The 27,526-nt window shown below is 37.7% G+C and overlaps 1 protein-coding gene across 2 annotated transcripts in view; it reads right to left on the bottom strand.

Annotated features, from left to right (window-relative positions):
- The window catches only part of SYNE1 (spectrin repeat containing nuclear envelope protein 1), a 288,306-nt gene that overhangs the window by 2,951 nt on the left and 257,829 nt on the right, over nt 1-27,526 (bottom strand). For both annotated transcript variants that reach the window (XM_066179079.1, XM_066179080.1), the window contains 15 exons: nt 24,103-24,290; nt 22,248-22,398; nt 18,685-18,867; nt 18,151-18,288; nt 17,225-17,416; nt 16,007-16,337; nt 15,094-15,162; nt 13,026-13,168; nt 12,049-12,175; nt 10,707-10,918; nt 9,021-9,221; nt 8,535-8,663; nt 7,953-8,165; nt 6,877-6,966; nt 4,986-5,044 (listed from right to left, as the gene is read on the bottom strand). In XM_066179079.1, the coding sequence (XP_066035176.1) occupies nt 4,986-5,044; nt 6,877-6,966; nt 7,953-8,165; nt 8,535-8,663; nt 9,021-9,221; nt 10,707-10,918; nt 12,049-12,175; nt 13,026-13,168; nt 15,094-15,162; nt 16,007-16,337; nt 17,225-17,416; nt 18,151-18,288; nt 18,685-18,867; nt 22,248-22,398; nt 24,103-24,290 (2,426 nt within the window). The remainder of the gene's footprint in view (nt 1-4,985; nt 5,045-6,876; nt 6,967-7,952; nt 8,166-8,534; nt 8,664-9,020; nt 9,222-10,706; nt 10,919-12,048; nt 12,176-13,025; nt 13,169-15,093; nt 15,163-16,006; nt 16,338-17,224; nt 17,417-18,150; nt 18,289-18,684; nt 18,868-22,247; nt 22,399-24,102; nt 24,291-27,526) is intronic.

Genomic DNA, 27,526 nt, shown 5'->3' with positions numbered 1-27,526 from the left:
AGAGAGAAAAATTCTCATAAGGAGATGTAGGCAATCAGGCTTATTGGCTGTGGTCAAATGCTTCTCAGTAAAGTAAGTACAGGGTGATGGTTCCTTAGTGTTTCTTTGACTTCCCGTTGTTCTTTTGATCCTGTCTCCCTGATAAATCTGAATCTGTGTGGGGAAGCATCCAAAAATAAAAATATCATCTTCAAAACAATGCCAGGCTTAGCAAGGGTTCCCTTCCCATATGTTCAGAAAAGAATTATTTCTGCTTGAGATTATTTTATTTTCTTGTTCATATATGTATAGCACCCCACTGTGAGGAGTTCAACAAAGCCAGGCAAATTCGGCAAAGTTCAGATGATTAACAGATACATAAACAGCAATGCAGTAGATATGCTAAATTACTAGCTTGAACTAAATATTCCAGCAAGCAGTGATGATCAAAATATCAGATCTTGTGTTGTTTGAATCCACACTATTGTAGCCCAGATGGAAATCTGCTTATTGCATAACATAGGATCACGTATTATAAAGAAGATATTGAAAAGACATGGCACATTAAACAGCATGAGAGCATTCTATATTAAAGCTCAATTAGATCAGGACTTCTACTGTCTGAGAATAGCAAGACAGAAAGTTAATGGACTGAGGCAGAAACAAAGGGAACAAGGAGTGCTTAATTACCTTCCAAGCATTTGATTGCACAGCCTACCTATTTACAAGGCTCTCATTGTATAAATGTTGCTAATTCAAATCAAAAAATGACATTTCTGCAGTTGCTAACTGGTTTGATAACGAGCAGAGTGTAATTTTCTTCATTGTCCCAGAGTCACTCTGGGGCAACATTGGGTGACAAAAGGGGAATGTCCAAAAAGCTGAAGCAAAAGGGAGCAAAATTAATATGTGGTTTTTCTTTTCTTTTTCCTGGGCCTTTAGTAGCACGATCCAGCACTTCTTGCTTTGTGTTTTACAAAAAGAAGTTGTAGTGTAAGCTTGCATGGCTGATCTCAAAAGAAACATAAACTTTCAAAAATTAAAACAATTCACAGCAAACCATTTTTTCATCAGTGAAGTAGGGTACTGAAGAATAATATTGCATGGAAACAATAAAACAAGCAAATAATGAAATGTTACAAAAACATCTTCAGAGGGGATGTTATAAAAAGTTTGAGTGCTGTACTGCCTGTATTTATGGCAGGTGCACCACTGCAATCTACATAATTGGATGAAAAATGGAATAGTTCAGTTCAGCGTGTTTAATAGATTTGGTAAGGAGAGATGGTTAAAATATAAATTGTTAAATAAAAAAGCTCACTATTTTTAAGGACGGAACACCTATTTAGTCTGGCAGGAGAAGGGAAAGCTGAAGTACTGTGTGCCACTTTGGAGAAAAATGTACCTTTCTGTTCTTTTTCTGTTCTTTAGCTATCTCTTCTGACTGCTCCACCATTTGTCACAATGTGAGGAGGGAAAGAGGTAGGGCCATCTGCTACTCACTCCAGTACACCATTCCTACTTAGTAGATGAAAGAGGGAAGCACAGCTGTAGTCCTGGCCAACAGTAGGCTTCTTCATGTCAAGAAATTTTATATATTAATCTAAGTGCAAGAAGTAGTTACCCTTACTTTGAGAGTTTGTAATGTCAGTGATATTGGAACTCTTTAAGTATTTCAAGAGAGGAGAAGCTAATTTACCAGGCTATAGACAGGATGGTCAAAGCGAACTTTAATTTCAGCTCAGAGGGGAACCTTTTTGTAAAGATGATTGCTATTTTTTTTTCCCAAGGGAAATATGGTTGATGTAACCCATCTGTATTGCAGTAAGCATCTGAAAACTTTCAAAAAGGAATTTATCATTCAAGTGAAGCTGATAGAAATAAATAAAGCGTCTTTAATGCTAAGTGACTAATGGAATGCGGAAAACAGGCTTACATTGACAGCGGCACTGCTGACCTAGCAGGATGTTATTTACTGCAGGTAATCAAGAATGGGCCTTAATTTAATATCTTTATTAAAAGGCTACTGCACAAAATATAGGAATAGTAAATTTCATCTGTATGATGACAGATACTGAAGGTCTCTGCAAATACCAGACAATATTGGCTTCTTGCACAGAAAAAAAACTAAGTGAATCCAATAAGTTTAAGAAGCAGCAGTTGTATATGATATTAAAGTAAAAAGCACTAAGTGAGAGCAAGTGAGATAAATGGGAAGAGAATCATGGCAAGCCAGACCCAAACCTTGTGTTCGAGCTACTGTGTAGCCATGAATATAATTTTGTGGGCAAAGACACAAAGAGTGATGTGGTTTGGTCTGCCCCAGGAACAGCAAGTGACCTTTAAAGATGCACTAGTCATATGGGGAGGCTTGGGGAGAGCAGGAAATGGAGGGTGGCACTACGGCACCAAGACTTGAATAGAGCTGCTCAAGAGAGACAATGTAAACACCCCTGAGCAAACTGAAACACTATTTTAATCTTTTAACATTTTAATCACTTTAAAAAAATTCAGAGGCAAAGATCCAGGTGTGCACTTATGACAGCTCTATTAAACTGATGAAAAAAGGGGAATTGCTTATTGGATTTGCTTTCCCACCTAGCACAAAATTATTAGTACTGCTTGGATAAGACTCCAGTTAAATCTACAAAGTAATGTTTGGTTTAATCCTGCACCTTGCTTAGCATCACACTATATATGCCTGTCTTTTTGTGGTGATAATGGAGAAGGCAAAGTGATATGATACTTTTTATAGACAAAATATGGTCCCTTTAATTTTTTAGATGAACTTTCCTTCCGAACTTCTTGTGTGATAGACCTTTTAAGATTGACTTTATTTCTCCTTTACACTAAACTCTAACAGGGTTTGCTGATCCAGTGCAAGATCAAACACAAAGTACTCTGATCAGAGGCATATCAAAATATTAAAGAGCACAGTGACAGCTTGTACTGCATTATCAGTTAAAACCACATTATACACCAACCACAACCTGTCTGGCTTGCGCATTTGATTAAGTTTCCTATTCAGCAGTGACTCATTCGTATTCCATGCTTGTCTGAATGACAAATTGAACATTGTGTTGTGCTGCTACAAGATGTGTTAATAAACAGTGCTGGAAAGCCTTGATCTGAAAGGTGCCGCAGCAACGCCACTGCTAGAACAGGGGTTGATCTCAAAGCTGCAAAGCACTGCTAGCTGCTCTTCCAGCCAGGGGCTCGCCCCTACAACCAGAAACCTCAGAAGGCTGGCAGAAGTGGTTTGACTACACAGGAGAGTGGAAAAGCACACACAATGTGTTCCTTGAGTACAATGGTGCTAGTGCAAGCATGCTGATCTGTCAAAGACACAGTCCCTTCCTCCTCACTGTTAGTGGCTGCAGAGTAAAGCCCCTCTCCTCCCTTTTTTTCCTCCCTACAAGAAACAAAACGCCAAGCTTCATAGCACACTGGAGCTGAATAATTATTTTTCTTTCTCCATCAGATGGAAAGATGGAGTTTAAATCTATCCCCTATTTTCTATGTGGTTTCCTTTTGTTTCAAAGGAAAAAAATCCTTAAAAATAGGAAACTTCTTAGTCTGTGTGGAAGCAGCAAATGATACTTTTTCTATTTGTTACACGGTTTTATATCTACGCGACTTTACTCACAGTCTCTAACTACACATGTAAAGCAAACTTCTTAAAAGAAGCATTTATGTAAATATCTACATGGTAAGTAGTTTTGCTCTTCATTTCATTTATAATGAGAATAAACTCTTAATTTTGGTCATGAAAAATGTAATACTTTTAAGCTATTTTTTTTATCTGCTTGTTTGTGGCTCAATCACCGTATTAAATCTAGTGTTGACTTCTTTCTTTGACTCTAACAGGAGTTATTTTTTTAAAAAATTACTTAATTTTGTGTTTTCTTCTTTCTAACATAAAATTTTTGACTCTATCAGGAACTTTTTTTAAAACAAATCAGTTCATTTTTGATATGTAGGGAATAAATGAGATTTAGGGTTAAATGGGATTTATTATTAAATTTAATAAAAACAAATATGCCTTAATCACACTTTCTGATTTTTTTAGCAGTGTGCAAGACACTGTAACAGCAAAAGATGTCCTCTTTACACACGTTGGCTTGCTCATTTGCTATTTTTTTTTTAAAAAGACCTTCATAACTGTAGAGGCTAGTAAACCGATCAGTGAAAGAGCGAAGGTACACACATCACACTGACAACAACGAGAATGCAGAAGCACTGTTAGCTGCAGAGATGACAGGTTGCTGGAGACACTGTGGAAAGCAAGAAGCCGTAGCTGCAAGCCTGCTCTCTACTGGTCAGACAGAGATGGGGCAGTGCCATGGCAATGTTAGCATGTTATATTGCAGTCGTCTGAGGAGGGGAGAGAAAGTGATCCCGAGTCTCAATACTCTCAAATTCTGACTTGTAGTTTTGAGTCTAAAGTATAGAAAACCCACAAACTGAACAAAACGTTTCAGGGGGAACAAAAAAAAAGGAAGAAAAAAAGGAAAAAAATAATAAAGAAAGAAAAGAATGTTAGTATGTCTCATCCAGATCTGTGGGTTTTGTGAATTCTAGAATATGATACTGGCCTATTACCTGCCTTAATTTCATATCTAGAGGTAAAGAGGATGATAGGAAGTGTTTGCCATGAACTTACTAGCATTCCTCTTAAATCACACCAAAATAAAATAATCATTACATATCATAAGTGTAAACACACACTCATCCTGATCAGGCATATGAAAAATACACGTTGATTACATGGAATTTCTGTGAAGCAAATGCCACAGATGTCCAAGGATTAGCCTGTATCTCTGTTTAACAAAGAATTTGAAGTAATTTAAAGGCCCTTTTGCCAAACGATTAACAAAAGGGAAGTTACCACTTGTGTAAGTCCTGACCACCTGATGGAGCCAGTGGGACTGAGAGGAATCACGGCCAATTTCTATCATCCTCTTGGCGTTCTAGAACAGAGTGCGGAAACCAGGAGAATAAGGTACCTGCTATGTGGACTGCTGACAGAGGGTCCAGGCTGTGAGAGACTACATTTGCCCCGTGGCTGTTTGCAATGAACAGGGGGTAAAGAAAGAAGAATGTTCAGTCCAGGCAAATAAAGACAAGCTACTGATGAAACTAAATTAAAAGTGCAGCAAAGGAAACATAAAAAAATAAATCAAATGAAGTGACCAATATCCATGAACCAAGGAAACTGGCTTTTCTTTGCACCTAGCTGAGCTGAGGTCCAATGAAAATTATTGGAACATACACAGTGAACTGAAAAATAACAGTTTAGACATTATGTTTATGAACAGTAGCTCTGGGTTTTAAAAAAAGTCTCTGGAAATTTAGTTCAAATAATCTGTAATATGAAATAGATGCTATCTTATTCAGTTGAATATGGAAAAATTATATAGATTTAAAAATGCACATGAAGAGAAATTATTATTTTCAAGGAAAAAAGGACCAGAACACTCCTTTGACAAGTTTTGCCACTCCTTCACCTCATGATTTTGAAGGCCAAATAACTGTAGGGGCATTCTTGCACTCACAGCTATTTGCTGGATTATTTATGCAGTTAGATATCTATAATTCTGACTGTATTTCTTTTCTATTAGTATTTATTTATTCAGCATCAGCATATTTGGCATTGAAATTCTAAACAGTATCACTTTAGTCTTCAAAATGGTGTGGCTGCAGAACCCAGAATTTTGAAAAAAAGACCCAAGGAATTTTACAGCTTAGCTATGAATTATGGAGGAAAAAAAAAAAAAGGAAAAAAAGTAAATGAACAATAACAAATTAGAGACAGACACATCCTTATTAAAATAATAAAATGAAACCTATCATAATTCTACATGCTCTCTAGACAAAGATTTATGGTAAAATACTTCTCAATTTCCTGTAATGGTCAGGCAACCTTCTATTACATCTGTGATAACAGAGTTATTAGAAATTATTTAGGTTTAAATTTAAAAGACAAAAGCATCGACCTCTGAAATAAAATGTTAAGGTTTATATCCTTTCTCCTTTGGAAAAGCCAGTATTCCTTTACATTCTCATACTAGCATCTAAAAGGAAACTAGTGAATGTAAACAAAAATTAAAAAAATAAATCAATTTCAAGAGCCATAAATTTATCAAGACAGAACTCAGAGGCTTTACAAAAAAAAGTGCAAATGGAAAAACAAAACAAAAGAAAACAGAACTAATCTGATTGTCTTAAGAACTAAGGAAAAAAGCAAATTAATCAACCGATAGAATTGCAGAAAAAGACAAAATAATTGCCGTTCCAATTTGGGCTCAGAGTATGGAAGTGTTAAGTACTAGGCATGTATAGCTATATTTCTTGAATTTTGTGCCAGCGATGTAAACGGACAACTCCAGAGTTGCCATCATAGCCATTGATTAGGTCCTGCGCAACTAGCTGGTTTGAATAATGTTTTGTGCCCTTCAGCTCTACTTAGCCATTCATCCAAAGTCTCAATAAGACCATCTGCAACCTGCATCAGAAATGACAAAAAAACTTATTGAGATTCTTGATGAAGCAGCTCTGAAGAGAAGGCCAAACAGAAATGGAGGACTGATTATACCAGACAAGACCAGACTTTGGGGTGCTGCCATCACTAGAGCAAAATACAAGAGACACGACATGCCATACCATGGTAAACCAACCACACTGACAGCCCTGGTTTCAGATAGTTTTTACCACTTCTGATTTCATGCAGGATGGGATATGCAGCAGGGTTGGGGAAAGCAGCTGTGTTTTGCTTTTGGTTTATGCCATTTCCTTTCCTAACAAGTGAGAAGGGGTGACTTCCATCTGGCTAGAACTGCTGTAGACATCTATAGCTACCACCCAAGAGGTGGAAGAAAACAAATGACATGAAATTACCGTTCTCTGTCTGCTTGGAGTGCTTCTTCCAGATACAGGACTCACTGAGCCTGATGTGTCTAATTCATCAGAAGACCATGAGGACAATTCCTAAAGTTCAGAAGGAACGGAGCTCAGAAATAGAGCAACTGGCTGTACAGGTAAGCAAACTACAAAAATTACCCTGAGTGAAATTCCAGCAAACTTATTTCCAAGGTAAATAAAATAAAGCAGTCAAATTTTGTTACCAAATTTTAAAATACTAAAGCATTATATGTTTTCTCTGTCAGCCCTAAAGGAAAAGAAAAGCAAACAGTAGTTAAAATTTCATTTGTTTAGGTAACACATTTTCCACCAAAGTCAATACAGGGGAAAAACCAGTTGTTCTTTACTGGCTGTGAATTAAAAGAAGAGTTTGGTACTACCAAGATTTTAATTAAACAGGCAGAAATCCACTAGGAGGAGAGAGAGCTGAGTTCTTGTGCTTTAAGCACTCTGCTAATCCAAGTCCCTTAAGAAAAGTGAAATAAAGGAGAGCCTTGAAATCTTTACTCTGCATCTGTCACTGCTGGTGAAGACATACGTGCAACTCCTTCTCAAACACCTGAGACACATGACACCTTGAAAAGATTTGGACTATAGCTCAAAGCCTAAGAAGCACATATAAGGGACTCCTTACCCTATTACAGAATTTATTTTATGCTTTTTTTCCTCTCTTTGACAGAGTGCGCATTAACTTTCTTTCCAGTGACAACTGACATACTGTTATTTTCAGTACTGCTACTGGAATAATTATCTCATATACTTTGCCAGTTGACTGATTCAGTAATAGCAGGGTAAACAAACCAAGAAGTTCAATAATTATTGCTAAACCAAGTAGAAAAAAAACATTGAATTTAAACCCCCTCCATATCAGAAGAGATATTTACATTATGAAGTTTAAGATTACTTTATGATATTCAAGATTACATGTTCCATCTTGATAAGCACTGCAAACCACAGAAACAGAGAAACCAATAGCAATGATCAGAGAAAGGCAGTCGAAACAGCAGGAAACGCGCTCAGTGAACAGAAAGGAGTAAAAAGACGTGACTTACCAGTTGACTACTTGAAATGTCTAGAATTTTCTCTAGGTCTTTAATATGACGTGTAACCTCTTTCAAGAGGAGCTTCAGTCTGTTTCCAATGACATGTACCTTTTCTTTGGCTTCAAGACAATCCTTGCCTTCAGCATTGACTAGCAATTGGCAAGACATATCTTGTAGTGATGCCACCTTCAACTGCGACTCCAGCAGTTCACGTCTGATTTGCTGTTGCCAAGGCAAACATTAATTTTTTTTAATAGCAGTCAAAAAAAAACCAAAACCAAAAAACCAAAAAAGTAGAACTCACAAACCCCAAAATTTGAAATTAAAGAAATGGAAGAACAAAGAGAAGCCATACAAATTTCTAATCTGACAGGAAGATACACAGCAGCCTAGTAGTTGGCTGAGATTTAAAATCACGTGTTGTGCTACTAAGAAAAGTGAGTGGTATTTGCTCTCAAGGTAAAGTCAGTCACTGACACTGGTCCCACAGTTCTGTAAAATACAGTGCTAACCCTCAAGAGAAAGAGAAATCTGATTAGTTCTTTTTATGGTGATGTGTTTTGGGAGAGAAAAGGGTGATTATAGACCTACCATCAGAAGTCTGTGATGATCCTGCAGTATTTCTGAGTCCAGGTTTGGATTGATGGGCACAATTTCATTTTTTCTTCTGTCAATATTCTCCAACCAAAGCAGCAAACCATGGCACAGTTCATGGAAATCCTGCAAACAATGAATCATGGTTTTAACAGGGTAGCAGAATATTCTAGTCAAATTCAGGTTTTTAATTTACTCTCTGATGTGTTCTACTAGCTAAATAAAATAACTTCCAAGAAGTATACAATAGACTATGAGGATATTATTCCAGAGATGAGAAACTTTGTAAATATTGGGCTGTAAATACGTGTTTTAGGTAGCACAGGTGTATCCTTGAGAAAAGCAGATGCCGAAGCCGTATTTTGGCTTTCGCGGGCAAATTTCAGATGGATCGTGAGCACACCGAGTAACTAAATGGTTTATATTTTCATTATGTGGGCTTGTTTCATTATGTGGACAGTTTGAAACAGGCAGAGCACAGACCTGGCACTGTATTAATGCATCCTGCAATGAGCTGCGCCAGTCCTCGATCATGCTGCACACGTGCTCCCAGCGCACATTCATCTGAGACAGGCGCTCCTGAAGCCTCTTGCTCTCCTCGCTGTCAGACTGAGTGAACTCTGAGCTGCACAGATTGATGGACAAGATGATGGCTTTGCGGTTATCAATTGCTTTCTGCAGCTCCTTGATGATGAGACAAAGGGGGAGAAAGAATGGAAATTGGTAAAATGTGACTTTCAGGAAAAAAAAAAAAAGTAGAGAAGGCACCACAAGGCTGCAATGGTTTGCCATCAGCAGCTGCCGAAAAGCACCATGCTGTAACCGTCCCTTTACTCTGGATATGACATTTCTGGAGTCACTCTGTGACTCTGCAAATGTTCACTCTTTAACATCTACTAAATTTTTACTGTCAGCATAAACAAGAGCAAGCCAAATAAACTTATAAAGTCTTAAAAGCCTGAAGTCAGAGTTGGATTTTAAAGATCTGGCTCATGTTACAGATATTTTAAAGACAGAGTAGGTCCAACAAAATTTAAAGATGTAGCACAACTGTGTTTTTAGCTCACAATAAAACTTTTGCCCTCACTTCTCAGTTTTGCTGATAAACATGAAAACCAACATATTTTCAAGTGGAAACTGCTGTCATCAGTATTTTAAAATAAAAACTTTTACTGGGAGAAACAAAAACATACAAAAAGCAGAAAGCACTTCAATTTATAGAAGCACAACTTGAATAAAAACTCTGATACGTTTACACTGGAAGCCACAAAAGAAACTCCACCTCTTTTGGTTTGGAGGGTACTAATGGGCTTTCAAAGAGAGGGTGAGATAAGAACAGAATTCTTATGAAATGCCCTGTTTTCCACCTACTTTACAGCATTTACTTAAAAGCAGGATGTCACAGTAACCTTTGCAGTACTTATGGCAGCTATATTTGGATTGCAGTGAAGATGAGCATCGACGTGCTTCACATGGATCACTGCCGGAAACAGCCTTTACTATCTGTTCACCTCATCCCTGGCATGAAGCACAGTGCATTTTGACATTGGATCCCATATTTTTGTGCCCATGCTTGTAAGATACTAGTAACTGAATGTGAAATTGCGGACCACCATATTTGCAGATTTTTATAGCTGTGAAATTTACAAGTGAGATGAAAAAGTAACATTCACATCTTGAGGCACCTGAGATGACAGAATAAGAAAAGGAATGTTGCAAAAGGGGCATCAAATTTTTCCTCTGTTGTACTGGTGACACTGTGGGTAGGTTACAATCCCATTGGACTCCTCCTTCCTCCACACAAAGCAGTAATGTCTCAATGAGGCATTTCTTTTGAAGCAGCTTTTTTGTTACCAATTTGAATAGAAAGAAAATTGATCTAACTTGACACTTTTTAAAAAGTTGTATTAATTTGGGTGACATCAAGAGTTATCTGTACATTTCAGAATTACAGAATTGCCACAGAATTACTATTCCAAAACTTCATTTGGATAGCCAGTGGTATATTTTCCTTCCAAAAGGTGATTCAGAAATTCACTTTCCCAGTTACTTTATTAGAAGCAGCCCACTACGTGGAGAAAATCAGCTGCAATTATTAGCAACCTCTTCAACATACCTGATGCACTCAGTTTTAGTAGGTAACTCATGGTAAAGAGAAACAAAACTCACTTTCAGTTTTTTAATTCTGAGCTCAATAGTTTGTATGTCAGTGCTGAGATCAAGGCGCTGGAGCTTCTCCAGTTCCTCTTCAGTTTCTCCCAACCAAGCCCAGATGCTGTTAAGGTCAGAGTTGAACTGCTGCCATTGCTGAAGGTTCTGCTTCATCCTCAGCTCCTTGCTCAGAGCTTGAGCCTGGATTAATTCCCACCTTTCAATTACACCTGGAATTACAAACACCAAATTAAACAAAAGCAAAAAACTCACTAGCTACACACGCACATATTGCATAAATTGAACACTGCTCAGTACAAAAAGATGCTCCATAAAAAGCCTAAGCCACAAACACTAAGCACTTCAAAAACTAATTTAGATTGAAGAAAGGCACGTTAGAGAGAAAGAATGAAGAACCTGTATGATTCCAGTCAACAGGCAATTTTATTGCTTTCTAATGTCAGACTTCTATGAGCAGAATTAAGCTGATACATGCAGATCTCTAAAACAGGATATACTGGCAAAAAAAGTCATCTTAAATTACCAGACAAGTGCAAACCGGACAAGAAATATTAATATATCTAACTAACCATGCATTTATTATTTTCATTGGTAGTTGTGCCTATCACAGTGTAATGGTCACAGCTCCCTATATTTGCCTTAGCTGCTGCTGATGCATTGGATAAACACCTGCACTAAAAATAAATAAATTAGGGGCTATTTCTTCTTGCTAGTTATCTTGAAATCCTAAGGCAGAAGGACAAGTTGTACCATTCCATCAACTTAAAATTTACAAATAAAGACCCACTGCGAAATAAAAGAGACTATATGGGTAGCATATCTTGTCAAGCTAAGAATGGAGATGATGCCTTTATAGTCTCTGGAAATCCAAGTTTTCACAATCCAATACTTCTTGTTCTACAGTTGATGTTTAAAATTAGTCAGGTGAATACTTCTATCAGATGAAAATAAATTTCTTTACTGTAGGCAGATAATCTCAGAGGTGAAAGCTAGTATTAGGTGCTTTGTACAGCAATATAAGCAAGCTTTTTCATGAGAAATCTTACAATAAAAACCCACTGCATCCGCAGGGACCTCCTGAAATGCTTAGGGTTATGCCTCATGATATAAACAAGTTCTTAAAATGGACTTGTATCCCTAAACTCTTCATAGGGCATACACAGAGAATACTTGATATTCCTCACTATTCCTATTAAAAAAATGTTAAACAGAACATGGAAACAGACAGTCATGTAAATATATATGTCAGCAAATAACACCAAGTGTTTATTCAGCAAATCTTTGCATGTTCGCTGCTTTCCATAATTACTGTTCACCAAATGAACTATGTGTTACTTACCAGCTGTTTGTGTTTCAGTACTGTTCATGTTAATGAGTCCTGAAAATTTTTCTTCTTCCTCCTTCAGTTTATATCCAAGCCTTCTTACCGAGTCTATACTTCCACTGCATTCACCTAGCAGTTTCATCTGTGTTAACAAACAAAATATTCCTTTTCAATATGCATTGTATGGGGCTAAATATATAGACAGTGAGAATTCCAATGCAACTTCCAGAAATTTCCAGAAGTAAGTATAAGTGTGAAGAAAAAGATCTATTACTTTAACAGCCTGTGCTGATAATACAAAAAAAGTATACACAGATGATAAAGGCCTAATGCATAAATTATACAGAAATAACTTAACACCATAATGCCAAATTGTTCTAGATGTCTTAGGTGGCATCTTTTCTAAATGTTAAGACACTATGGCAAAGACGCTAGAATATTGATAAAGAAAATTACCTTAAATGTGGAAAATTACTATGCATCCAAGAAGCTAATTTTTGAATTCTGCCCTTAATAAAATTATTTGAATGGCTTAGTCAGAGATTTATCTTTCAGAAAACCTCTCTGAGAAAGCTTTTTAATCAAGAATTCCATATATGCAAGCTTGCTTATATGATGCATGCTTCTAATTTATTAGCAAGATGAATACCTTGCCTGAAGCTATAAAACCTGCTTTTAAAAGCAGAGGAATTTCAAACAAGGACATCATTATTAGATGGATAAAAGCATGTTTAAGAAGGTACTTCTAGACATCTGCAAAAATGTCATAGGAAAATAAATTCCTTAGAGTCATATTCCTCTAATCTTATGGTATTGTAAACACACTAATAACATAAACAACAATAGCATGTGCTTAAGGGTAGTAACCACACAAGTGAGTCTGAGAAGCAGTGACAGCTCATTGCCCTGCTGAAGCAGCTGCACTTCCTTCAAAGGCTAAGCTAGGCTAAACTTGGAGTGTATTTTTGACTGGGGCTCCAAAACACACGCACATATCCCTTGTAAGTGGAATCCAGCTCTGGTCCTGTAGGTGTCTTGCTACGGATGATGTTTTCTGTTTGCTGTATCTGGAAGCGACTGGTGTCCAAGGCCTTGTCCAGCTGGCGGATATGTGCTTCCAGGGCACCTGGTTCACCTGTATCAAAACCAAAAAGAGGAACTGTCACCCCAACTTTTCCAAAGGTTGGTTTTTTTTTTCCCCCCCCTTTACCCAGGCAGAATAGATATTAGAGATTAGACAGTGAAAGAGAAATGTGGTGGCAGCAGAGTAAGTGGTACAATGTCAAAGCTAAGTGATAACTAGTTACATTAGAGAGTATTAGCAACCTTCAAAAGATGATACCAATGAACAAGCTTGCCCTAAGCATACTATAGAAGAGTCCACAGTTTAAAGAAGGCTTGCAAATTATTCTGAAGTGACTTTTCCCCCAAACTGAATGCCTTGTCTTTTTTTAAAGACAAACTTCTCAGCAAAACATACTCTAACCTCACTGATTTTGGGAAACATCTTGCTCCCTTTCACAAACACTGTCAAATAAAACCCTGTAACCCAAATCTCCATTTGTAAGATCTAAATCCATGTAAAAATTAGATAGCTCCATTTCTCTTCATATTATTTCTCCCCACTAAAAAGCAATAGAATTTGCATCTCCATGAAAGGATTCTATAGACTAAAAGTGGCATACAAATGCTAAGTGATACTGTTATAATCATATTGTCAAAATCCATAGATGACTGGACATCTTGGAGGCCTGCAGCAAGTAGTCCATGATTGCTTTGGGCAACCACAGTAAGCAGCAAAATTTATAGCATTTTTCCAATTACGTACTTAACAAAGATCATGCGTAACATATCCGCAAGGTGGTATTATTCATTCAAGCTATTGGGAACCAATATCAATGTTTTTGAAGCAGGACTAACTTGTAGTTTCCTTATAGGAGTCAGCTGAAATTTGTGAAATAAATTAGCTACAGACAATTCTAATTGAACCAGGCTGCAGCCTAGAGGACCATATGAGATCCTTCTCATGCATAGTCTACCACTATGCCTGATTTCCATCTGTTTACAAAGACAGTTTGACTTTATTCATAAAGACACAATCAAAAACATAAATAGAGAAAGAGAGCCTTCTGCCCACCTAATTACAGAAAATGGAGCGTCATGGATGGTTAATCTTTTTTTCATATAAAACACCACCTCACCCCAAATGGACAGGACAAAGCATTCAACATTGTTTTTCACTCACTACTTAAAAAAAAAATTTCATGGGTCAGAAAATTAAACACAGTTTTTTCCATAAGTACGGCTACTATTCATACCCTTAATCAATAATATTATTTCACTAAGTTGGGAAGTAAATAAAAATGGGTGGTGAACCTGAGGCTTGTGTCACAGACACTAAGATTTTAATTGTTTGCTTTTTGCAATGAAGTCATTATTTAAAAAGAGGAAAACTGAAATTATGAGAAAAGGTATTTGCAAATGTATCTATTTCCTCCAAGAGTGTCATTGAACAAATGAGACAGGGGGTATAATCTTGTGCAATGAGAAAAGCAAATAATTTTCCAAGATATGAGACTAAGATAAAGACAATATCTGAAATTGACATTTTGATGACATGTAACAACAACTAATCTAAAAGTTTATATCTGAGTGATAATCCAAGGTGTGGCTATATTTAAAAAAATAAAAAAATAATGCAAACCTGAAAAAATAGGTATTGTTCTATACCTTTTCCTTCTGCTTCAAGATGTAACAATGTATTAAGTCTGGTCGAGGACACCAGATTAAAAAGATCAATCAGATCAGTTTAGTTCAGTTAGCCAAGGTGGGAGGGCTGATACTTCAGACATCATTGTTTCATCCAAGCCCCCAGTGGTATCTTTAAGCACAGTAGTAAAGCAGGATGATACTCCTAAGTTAATATGTCAACGCTGCTGTGTAAGAAATATTTATTTTGTAAGTTGTGAAAAGATAGCAGATACTAGGAGAAGAGAAAGAAGTTATGCTTGTGCACCATGGTATTTGCACCTGGCTGTGCTTAGCCTTTTAGATGCCTACCAGAGATATTTTTGAGGGCGTTTTCTGTGAGTGTTACATAGGCCTCAAGAGTTTCAGGGATCTCTACATCTGAAAAAATAAAAGCACAATCTGAATTGATGGCTCAGCACTGGCCATCCCCTTACAGCAGGAGCTCTTTACATGAGATGGATATAATAAATTGTTCCAATAGCAAACATTCTCTCTGGAGAAGGAAAAAGATGAAGACTGAAACACAGGGAGGCCGCTACAAAGTCTCTTAAGATCCAGGCTAACCTGACTCTTTCCAAAGTAATGACCTGGAAAGCAAAAGACAGCCACAAGATCACAGTAAAATACACTGGTATATCTTATCCCACAACTGGCTCCATTTAGGCACTCTCATTTATTAAGATTTATTACACAAAGTACAAACACTTAGAAAGGATTTCCAACTTCACTGGAGAATAAGACCCAAGATCTCACCTCAGACTAAACCCTCATTTGCTGGAGTCTTGCCTGCATCAGGGCAGAGTCAGGATTTACTTAAACCCTTGATGATTTTCTCAGTGGGTCTCTCCCACAGCATTTCATCATTAGTTTGTCCTGCACCTTTTGCCATATCCAGTATAATTTCTTCTAGTCAGAATAACTTAGGACACAGGGCTGTTACAGATGACAAATCCCATCTGGCAGGCCTCATGCACAGATACACAGCCAATTCCCTGCCACATCATGTATGTCTCTGACATTTTCCAAGGCTGTTGTCACCCAGGAATCTCTATCACTGTCTCGAAGGCCAGAGGGCCACTGAGGTAATTTAGGAAACACTATTTAAAGTCATCAGGAGCTATTTAAAGTACTTTTCCATGAGAATCTTGGCCACACAATCACACATAAAACATCTGCCTTTTTTTCACCTGGAGCGAACAGAGCACTCAGTCTGCCACCGTACCTGTTATGCCAGCTGCTCCTCTCAGGTAGAAGTCTTTTTCTTGCCCTCCGTCTTCCTCTGAGTGCAGTGCCCGTGAAACAGCTGTCTCCAGGTCCCTGCTAAGGTCGTAGTCATGATCCCACTCCAGGGGGATGGAGTCCACGCTCGCAGGGGTATCTCGCCCTGATCGCTCGCTCCTCAGTGGCTGGGAAAGAGGCAGCGAAAGGTTGGAAGAGGGGTGCGGGGAGAGAACGCTGTCCGCAGATTTGTCATGCCAGTGTATGTCAGAGAGATCTGCTGATTCATCCAGATCCACCTCTCTGTCAGAGAGGTCGTGCTCGTCATCTGTTAGCTAGAAGCGTAATGCAAACAGAAGCCATCAATGAAACGTGCAGAGGCACTGCATGGTCAGCCTGGGTCAGTGAAATTAAGTAGCATTAGGTGACAGACACACTGGTGGGGTTTTAATTTTGCACATTTCCTTTTGCACTTTCCCTTCATTATTTTTAAGGGGTACTAAAAAAAACAAAACAACAAAGATCAAAGTGCCAGCTCATTTTAATTACTCAAGGCACATAAAGTCTCACATAAGACAAATATCTCCAGACTTTTACTGATGTTACTTCAATGCAAATATTAAGTTAGGAAAATCTGTGGAATAAATTAACAGAAAGCGTAAGTGATCTTTATCATGAGTATTGCTCTCTCTATGTTATTTCGTATTTTGAAACCTCTGGATTTTGTTCCTTTCATTCAGCAGAATCTGATCTACTAAAAATTGTTTTCCTTTCACTTTCTCGTTTTGTTTTCCTTTCCCACTTTTCAGCTTGTGTTCAATTCTGGAGACAAATTTCTGTCTCTTCTGATGAGAAAAATCATTTTATCATCGTGTTTTTTTAAAAAATCAACTCACTAAGCTGCCAGTCAAACTATCTGACAGTACAGGGAGATGTTCTTACGACCAGTACCACAGTACTCTCATGAATAACATTTTATAAATCTCCAATTTGCAGGGATTTTCATGATGATTTACAGAAATTCCAGATCTCGTCAGTTTGCTCTCTGAACAGGGACAAATAGCATGTAATGGAAGGGAGGCAGACGTTCAGGGTTGCAACAAAATTTAACCACAGGATTTTTGGAAAGTTGCATAAGTTTCATTTCAACATCTTTCCTGATTCTCACATTTGTAAAATGGCAAGGAACCAAAGAAGTAAAAACATATGTAAATATACACACAGGAAGGCGGATAAGTTTCTTGTGATAGCGCTCCACTCGCCCGAAGACCTCTTGGCAGTAACGATGCAGCTCATCTAGTTCTTCTTCAATCACAGCTGCATCCAGGGGCTCACTTTTCTCAATGAGCTGCTCACCTTGCACAATTATCTGCTCAATTTTGTTGTTGTTCAGGGAAATTTCTTGCTGGAAAGCCTGTGTAAAAGAAAAGCCCATGCTTTATCAACAAAATCAACATGACAACAATCTGGGTAATTAAAGATGCAAGCCTCAAGAGTTTTACAGAAAGAATGGTGTGGGTAACAAACAGGGATTGTGCCAAATACTCTTGTCATGAGCAACAATGAGCAATTAAATTAAATTTAGCATTCCACAGTCTTTCAAGCCAAAACCAGTGATACTTCATGGTTTACCATCTCATTCCTTACTTGTTGAATTTGGAAAGAAAGCTCTTCTCTAAACAAGCCATGCTAATGACCAAATGTCTAGAATGAATACAGATGCTAAACCCAGCACAGTGGAATTTTGGATAATGTGACATTTGGTATTGTTCTTTCCAGAGAAAGAGTTTTGTGATGCAGAAATGGTTGAGAAATGTAGTAATTATGAAATATTAGCAATAATGGAGACCTTACATAAATATTTTTATTAACATTTTCTACTTTGATTAAGGAAAGTACACTATCACCCCTGGTTTTTCTTTTCACATTTTTCACAGGTAAAAGATCTTCTATTTTGGCAGAAAAGTACATATTGGAATCTGAAATAACTCATAATTTTTGAGGATGAAATCTTGGCCTGCAAGTAAAGGAACTGCTTCAGGCTGCATTTCTGCATAATGTTTCTTAAAATTACTTTCCCATCATGCATGGGTTTTTTTTCCCCCTTTCCTTCATCCCTCCTTCTCTAACTACCCAGTCATTCTTTACCTTAAGTTGCTTTATCTTTGCTTGGACATCACACTCTGAGAAATGCTCGATGTTGGTCAGCTGCAGGTCCATCTCTGTTAGCCATACCAGGATGCTGTCACGTGCTGTTTCAAACTCCTCCCGCTGCCCAATAAAATGCTGGAGGGTGGAAAATTGAGTGGTATGAAATGACCAGAAACACGAAAACCCCCAGCAATAGTAGGGAAACTACTTTCATCCCCATCAAACCCAATTTAAACTCAGTACACCTCCTTCTTTCATTTTCTACGTGCTTTCTAAGGTTCCTTTTTAGGTAACACCATCTAGTGCTGCAATTAGTTACCTTCTGTGAAGAAGGTTTGATGTCACCAAGCATTTCCCTACAAGTCTGTACTTTGGTTACTTTGGACTAAGTGAACTGATGAGCTTCCTTCCTCTTCCAAAGGTAGAAATTCCCTCAAAAACACTGTGCAAATGCATTAACTGAAGGCTGCTGAAGTACCCTTGATTCATAACTAGCGCAGTGAAACTGAAGTCTTAAAAATGCAAGAATACCTTCAGTCTGCGCAGGATGGAGGTCACTCTCTTTTGTAAATTGTCCCATCTCTGGTTCCCCTCGTGGACCATCTGCTTGAGGCTGCCAGCGGAGTCCGTGCGGTTCTCCCGTGCCAGGCGCCGATACTGCTTATTGATCAGCTCCAGCTGAGTCAGGCTTTCATGCACTTGTCTCTGGAAAGCCTAAAGCAGTATGAACAAAAGACACCTTAAGAATTTTAATTACTGAAATCAGGATACATATATAGATCTCTTGCCTTATTTTGACCCTCCTTCTGCATCTGACTTATGTAAGCCAATAAATTCCACTAGCTGGAGACATTTCCTGAGGGCTACCTTACAGAGATGATGCCTTCTGATTAGAAAAGCAAAACCAAAAACGAAACAAAAATAACAAACAACCCTCCAACATACCCAAAAAAGTTTTTAGAATTGCTATGGTTCACTGAATGAGAAATTGTGACATAAATATCCACTACAAAGGTAGAATCAGTACAAAAAAAAAGTTCCTTTCTTCTGCGAAATTATATGCTTTTATATTTGAGAACAGAAGTACAAACAAGGAACATGAAACTCTTCTTTAAAAAAAAAGGAACAGAAATCCGAGATTCCTGTGGCTTCGCTGGATTTCCTTTCACATATTGCATTTGCTGAAATACAAATGTTGAAGAGAATTGAGAAATTGTTTATTCTGAAACATGACACTAAAAGAGGTATCTCTTTATATGTAGTGTACTGGTGTGTAAGTAAGTTTTGTCTTAAAATATTCACAGAAAAGAAAATGTCATGAATTCCCATGCCAACTTATGTCTGGGCAAATGTTTGCACCATGTGCTTTTGGTGCTTGCTCTGCTGTTACAAGAGCCACAGAGACACAGCTGAGCTGCACAGGTGACTTAGCCCATGGCTTTTATGTTGTGGCTAGCAACCATGAAGCTTGGAGGAAGCACCTTGTAAAGAAATGACTGAATTAAAACTACTATTACTACTACTACTACTACTACTACCACTACTGCTACCAATAAAACCAGAATATTTTTTCAAAAATCTACTTTTTTTCTTTTCACACCACCGAAACAGAAAAGCAATCAAAGGAAGACCTAAAAACCAAGATTACACCAGATCTCTTTTGAATACAAGTAGGGTTTGGATCCCACTGCAGTTCTACAAACTTGCTGTCTGATATTCCTCACAATGCAATAAAACAGTCAGTTCTCTTCCAAAACTAGACATCTCTGTTAATAAGGACTGTAGAACTGGGATAGGAAATAAACTTCTGTAGAGAAATTTTAATTAAACATGTGAGTTTTCTGCATAAAAAGAAATATCTACCAAGAAAAACTTCATACCACACCATTCAAAGTCAAAAATGAGATAAGCACATTTCTCCTGTAATACCAGAGAAGAAAGGAACCGGTTTGGAAAAAGATCAAATTCTGTAGAGTCCTCTCAACAAAATTATTCTCTTCATTTAATGGCCATCAAATTGGGTAGAGGACAACCAAAAAGGAGCAAATGTGCTTGCAGTTAGGGTGAAATGATCATAGAACTGAATTAATTTATAATTGCACAATTGTTTCTATATTGGAGGAACAATTCTGACTCTATTTACTAGGATCATGAAATCTACAAGTGTGCAGTTGTTGTTTCACCTGTTACCAAGCCTTCTCCAGCAAAAAAACAGCTGTTTAATTGCCTTCCATTTTTTCATCTCAGCTACACAAGAATTCATTTGTTGCATTCCTTCCCGTAACCTCCTTTCATTTCTCTATAAACTACTGGTGAGGAAGGAGTTTGGTTTTGTACAGTGAAGTCAATGACAACCATCTCTGACCTCTGTGCTCAAGAACTGAAAGGTTCCTATATGGTCTAATGAGCTCCTTCTGTTACGTGCTGGTGTTTTTTTTAAATTAAAGTGCAGATATGGAGAAGAAAATAAAATCAGAAAAAATGCCTAGTTAAAGCAGAAACCTGCTTCTGTTAGTATTTGTAAGTGGCCAACTTCATATTGAATTCACAGTAAAGCTGCTGAATGCCACTGGATTTTAATACCATATTGCCTTCCTGCTGTTTGATAGGCAAAGAAATCAGGTGCTCAGGAGAAAGGAATAAAAAAGAAGAGAAGAGGAAGAGGAAGAGGAAGAGGAAGAGGAAGAGGAAGAGGAAGAGGAAGAGGAAGAGGAAGAGGAAGAGGAAGAGGAAGAGGAAGAGGAAGAGGAAGAGGAAGAGGAAGAGGAAGAGGAAGAGGAAGGAGAAATAATCAAACTACAAGAAAAGGAGGCTTTTGGAGAGGTTACACTGTTCTCTTTGCATCTTGTTCCTGCTGACACTCTATTGACAGTAAAAGATCCACTAGTCTGCTGCAGAGGAAAGGTCACCACAACAGCTGAGGTTCAATGGAACAGACTTTGGGCCAAGTCAATTCAGCTGTAAAAATCAAAGAGCCAATATACTCGTGGTACAGCTTCTCATACAGAGACTTCCTAAATAAGAGATTTAAATCCTGATCACCACAAAAAGGGACAACAGGAAAGAGGTCTGAGGCAGAGTGTGTCCAGGAAGCAAACATTTCTATACTATGGCAATTTACCTGGCCATACTGAAGTCTGGCATAATGAAGTCTGTCTAAAACCAAAACCTGGCCAGTACAGTCATAAATGTGAATGTCAATTATAGAACACAGCACTTCACAGTTTAAGTTTTTGATTTAATTGTTAAGCCAAAACCTACCAACTGCGTTTACACACTGTTTAAAATTTGCATTTCTTCACAGCAAATACTATTCAGTGTCTGACTGTTTACGTAACTGCCTAAATAATTTGTTCTCCTTCTTCTCTCCCATCTTGAAATACTCTTTGCAAATATGAATCCAAGCAAGATTTTCCTCTGTGACTCATCAGGCAACGGGCATGTGTGCTTTACACACAGGTTTACAATCCCTTGTAACTATGAGACAAACCCTCACATTGCACTGGACACAAGAGAGTCATGTAACAAGCTCTGACCAATGCACTAAGCAAAGCACTGACCAAAGGGACAGCTTGTCAGTTTTGAGGCATGCTTAACTTTTTTAAGTCACAGGGGACACCATGAGGACATATAAAAACATTTGCCTGAACACGAATTTCATGTATAAGGACCCAAAGGGGGAATATTCTGCATCATATGAGAGACTTCAGAGAACTGGGTTCAGAGAGCTATGGAAAGCAGAGGAGGGATAAAATCAAAGCAAAAGCTAGAATATGCAGCATGCATTTGAAGAGGCACCTGGTGAAGGGATATTTAGGAAGGCTCTGGAACACTGACTGACTGGACATATTAAAAATTGCAGAAATAAAAAAGGTGAGGAATCCAGCTGTGGTGAAAAAAGAGTGGAAGCACTTCCAGTTGCCACCTTCCGTGGTCTTTTAATCCTAGGAACCTGCCACTGAAGACAGCTAAAAATCACCAACTCCACTTTATTGATACAGATCTCTGCTGTAACTTGGTTATGGGAAGCAAGAACATCAGCTGGCTGCTGCAATGTGATCAGTAAGTATTGAATTTCAACCACTATAAATCACCTCAAATTTCTTCAGTTCTTCCTTAGCAACAGTGTAAAGCACACCAGAGGAGCTTGGGAAAGCAGCTGTCCTCTCAGAGGCTTTTAGCCACTCTTCAAATCTGGAGTAGTCATCCAAAAATTTTTGCCATAGCCGCCAGGTCTCTTCAATTCTGCAACAGATAACAGAAAATGGACTGATGGCCAGTTGAACTTTACAGAACTTTAACCTGTCATCTGCAACAGCAAACTAGCACTGCACCAGACAATAACTGACTAATAATCTAACTCAGCCAGCCAGACTGATAAACAGACCACAGGGAAGGCTGGCTCATTCCAGACTGAGCTAGAATAAGATCAAGGCTTTTTTTTTTTTTTTCCTTTAAATTCATCTAATTTTGGAATCAGTATGAAAAACAGTTTGAAGTTTGTAATAAGAGCTCTAAAAAGCTAAATATACACTAAAAAACTTATGAAATGCACTGTCAGTGACATCAGTAAAGATGCTCTTTAATACAAATAACTATTTCTAGTACAATAAAGCTCTAGTACTGATAGCTCAGTTAACTTACAAATCCACTAAAGCATAATGTGTACATTCTAAGAAAGTAAAATAGAGTTCCATGCATAGTTCCACATTACCTTAAAATAATTCTGAATTGATGTGTTGGACACAAAGTTATGAAAACCCATGTCGGTCCAAAACAATGTCAAAGATAGAATTTATATATGTAGTTTTAAGTAGAACTTATAACATAGAACTTACAGGTGTATATAATTCAAGAATTTTCATGGCAATAGTATAAAATTACTGAAATATATGAGTCTATGGATATAGATTCAAACCTAACAGCAATAAATGTTTTGCATAAAATAAACAAAAAACTTTACTAAATACATTAAGGGTATCCCACAAAATGAAAGATCGTAAGTTTAATTCAGCATTTTGAAACATTAAATTCTTCCTAGAGTTTTTTACGTAACTCTATAAACATGACAGAAATAAGCTTCATACCTTTAAAAGTTTAAGAAAATATCTTAAATACAGGAGTTTAAATTTGTAAACTTGTCTCATTACTAAATCAGCATAATACATAGCATTCCCCCACATCATTAATCTACATCATCATTGCTGCTGAATTCACCAAACTATCCTGAAGTTTGGGAATATCCCAAACTATACCCTATAGTGCATCCTATAGTGTGGGAATAGAAAACAATGAATCTTCTGGATATGAGGGTCAAAGCATGTGCAGTTACCCAGACTACACCCAAGAATCCTGGGTGCTGTGACCCTCATTTGCTCAGCACAGCTAAGGTGCACAGGTGAAGAAATTCCATGTAAGTGCTCATGAAATTCCATGTAAGTCCTAAAATTCTCTAAAATGAATAAAATCAGACATAAGAGAAACTGCTGAGGAACACTGGCTACATATAAACACTAATACCAGGAATAATATTCCATCCATTCAATAACTAGCTTCCTATCAATTTCAGTAGTTCTTCAGTAAATTTAAGTGTTACAACCTCCCTTTCAGGTCCTGTTTTCTAAATCTCTTGGGAAGTCATTTCTATCATCTAAACTTTGTCTAGTTTCCCTTTCATCATATCTATGAAGCATGGGAAATGATACATCATTCTGTGAAGGGTTTGTGAGTGAAACTTGATGATTTTATCTGTACTTTGTATAAAGGCATGTGCAACCCAAAATTTCATTTTTTTCATAGAGGCATGGCAGCTGTTGGCTTCTACTCAGTGTATGATCTTTTTCTGAACCTTACACTTTTTTGTTTAGTACTGCAACCATACAATATACATCCCATCCTGTATTTCTGCCTGTGGAAGGAAATACTAATCTGTAGGTGTTTAAGACTTACTTAAGTCGCCTTTCCATTGACATTGCACAAATATTTCTCCACCTTCTGTCCAGATTGCGTGTAGCCTGCTGGATAGAGTCACACTCTGCTTCTGTGGCACAAGCATCACAGTCATGAAGAAGCACTTCACAAAGATTGAGAACAGATGCCACGCCAGTGCTGTGTTTCTCTATGTCCCTCTGGAGGTCCTGCAGGTGAAGAGGATAGTTCTTAAGAAAAGTTACAAAACAGGCATCCATGCAAATGTATTTATCTTCCACTTATTTAAAAAAAGAAAAAAGCTTGCAAACAGAAGAAAAACATCCAGTAATACCAACTAAGAGAGAGCATCTATGCAAGTGGTGATGCAATGTTATCAACGAGGCCAGGAGAACCTGGCAGCATGCACAGCTCTCCCAGGGAGTACGAACACCAAACCATTAACTGGGACAAACTGCCAGAGCTCTGCATGCTCAGCTGAGCACCTTTAGCACACATTTAATCAACATCACCAATAAATGGCAGAATTATTCTTAGCCCTTCCCCATTATCACAGAGAATGTAAAGCAGAAGTTAGTAAGAGAAGAGTGATAAGGAAATACATTCTTATGTACTGCAAGGGTTTGGTGGAGGGACCCTTCATGAACATGCTGCTCCCCAGGTGAGACAGCTCCAAAGTGGCACATTTGACATGGAGACTGGCAGCAGCATATGTTGAAGTGCACAAGTAAGAGATTTTTCCTCCTTCAAGTTTCCAGTTCCATAGTATTTTCATTGAAAATGGAAAATGAAAATTCCAGACACCTAAAGAAAATGCACTCACACTGTCTGAGCTCTTATTGTACATGATCGTATTATTCTTCCTGATGGTTTCTTGGTTTCAATGGTTTGTTCTACAGTGATGACAATGTTTCCTCTAGAACGAATATTTCACCTTAGTTTTGATCTCCAGATTCAAGTTAAGGCAAACCACACAAGTAATTGGCTGTTGCTGTTGGATCAGTGTAATGAAAAGAAACTCTGCTTGACTTTTGTCTACATTTGTAATAGATTGTCAGAATATTAGATGGAAGAATCAGTATGGACAATAACAAAGCCAAGACAACCTAATTTCAATTGTGACAAAGAAATATAATATAACTACATCAAAAAAGTGTTAAATGCATCTGATTCATATGAAGAAAGGAACCAGTTGGACAATTAGAGATGTGGAGGTTTATGTAGGATAATGTGACAGCTTGGGGATGAGTAGAGATAAACTGCTCTGTAATTTTGCTGTTGAAGTAAACTGTGACATGCAAAGGGAAATACAGTGTTAATAGACTGTGTCTGAACATACTTAATGTCTAACTAGAGGAACTTTTATTACAACTAACATGACATGCAAATGTCTTTCAGCAGGAAATGAGATCTAAATGTCGAATTAAAAAACTCAGGAAATCGGAAATAGAGCAAGGTGGACCTATATAAACTATATTTTTTTTTGTTTCATTTAATGAAATAACCTAGTTCATCTTCTCAACTAGAAAGTTATTTTGTAAACATCTACTTGAGAACACAGAGTGGAAAATCACAATCTTTTCTTCCTCAGCAGTGGCCCTCTCACTTCATTTGCCTGAAAAATACTTTCATTTTGATGTCAGAGTGCTTATTTTTCTATCAGTCCTGAAATATTATAGAAGGGATACTATAATCAGATGTCATATTTTATGAAACATACACTCCAGACAGCCATGAAACTTGAGGTTAAGTAAGTTCAGGTAACATGATCACCTTCCTAATGTTTTGGAGTACAGCAGTAGTGAGACCTGTGGTTCCTGAGCATTCCTAAGAATTACACTTTTTTTAATTCACCTACAGAACTTTTCCACAAGCAATGTCCAGACTATTTCTTCTCCATAGTCCAATATTTCTTTCCCAGCTTTTAAAATTTACAATGTTTATTAGCAAACATTAAGCCTTTGAGTTAGTTCACAAAGGAGTGTCACTTTTATGCACTGCTGTTACCCACATACAAGCTATTTTTTTTACTTTATCTGCCCAGAAGCAAACATCATTTTTTCACATTTCAAGAGCAAGGAGATTGAGAAAAAAACCAAACAAGTAATCCCTTAAATGAAGTTCATTAGCCCAGGAAAACAGTGCATTGATGTTGCCCTACTTTCCCTCAGGATATCCAGATTCAACTGCATTTTTAATTTCACTAGAGACCAGCAATCTGCAAAGCTGATGTTTGGCTGAAGCAGATACTGAGTGGTAGATAATGGAGTTTTCATAAATGGAATTTGTCCCTCCTCTTTCACAACATAACATTTTTAACTTAATTTTGCATATGAACAACTGGGAAGATAACATGACCTCTGTGGAAAATCAAAGACGGAAAAGAGCACAAAGTCACTAACAGAAGAGAAAGGGAACAAAGTATTTGAGAAGGTAGCCTTCTGAGGTGTGGTGGATAGCGATGTAGCCTCCAACTAATAAAAATACTGGTTTCCATGCATTGAAAGTGGGTGGGGTTTCAAAATTATTATTATAACAACCACGTCTTGTATCATTATCATATCAAATCATCACCACGTTTCCAAATACGGCATCCTCCCATGATAAGATTCATCTCTATTTCCCCCCTTTAGAGTTCAAATTAAACCACTCTTACTTCTACAGAGTATCACTGCATGCTTTCACCACCAGGAAACAGTGGAAAGTAGAGATATACCAGTCTCTGTGCCCCAAATAAATCCCCTAAGAAGTGGTTGTAACAAACTATGGGATGTCTGTCTCGTGAATAATCTCAACAGTCTGCTTTGTTGATAGCAATGTTTAGCCCTTCCCAGCACTTTATTGTCTCACAAAGACCATTCATTAGTGACACTTCTGTGTTATAAATTATTATCCCTATGTGAATTCCATATAAAATATTAATAAGCAATTCTGAACAGAGAAGTAGCAAATCAGTTGAGGAGCTGGCAAAATCTCTGTGGGAGTTCTCGGCGCTCAGTTTTACCCTCAGCTTAAAGGAGCAAAATGCCCATTTGTACTCTTCATAAATTATCCACGGAACACCCTGTCTCCTCTTCCCATGCATTTGTTTCTCCTCTGGAGATGTCCAGGAGAACATCTAAGTCATCTCCAGTGGGCAACAGAAAGGTATTTTTGCCAATAAATAACCAACAGAAACACAGAGGACAACAGTTCTCTCCAGCAACGTGCTTCTAGGTAAAACTGCACTGGGCAGTGAAGTGTAACAGGAGGGAGAAAGTATAGTAAATCTTCTTAGAAGTAACATTAGTTTCAATGCCAAGAACTGGCTGACTTCACATTTTTCTACATATTTTAATCTAGCACTGCATAAAGGCTTTGTGTAGTGTAAACCAACCAATTTTAACTTCACATGTATAGCTCATGCATCTTCACGTGCAAAGTGACTCTCAAACAAGCTGCAAAA

Source organism: Chamaea fasciata, unplaced genomic scaffold (assembly GCF_029207755.1).
Source record: "Chamaea fasciata isolate MVZ Bird 193981 ecotype frontalis unplaced genomic scaffold, bChaFas1.0.hap1 SCAF_3, whole genome shotgun sequence".
NCBI classification, from domain to species: Eukaryota; Metazoa; Chordata; class Aves; order Passeriformes; family Sylviidae; genus Chamaea; species Chamaea fasciata.
This window is presented reverse-complemented; position numbering and strand designations above follow the sequence as displayed.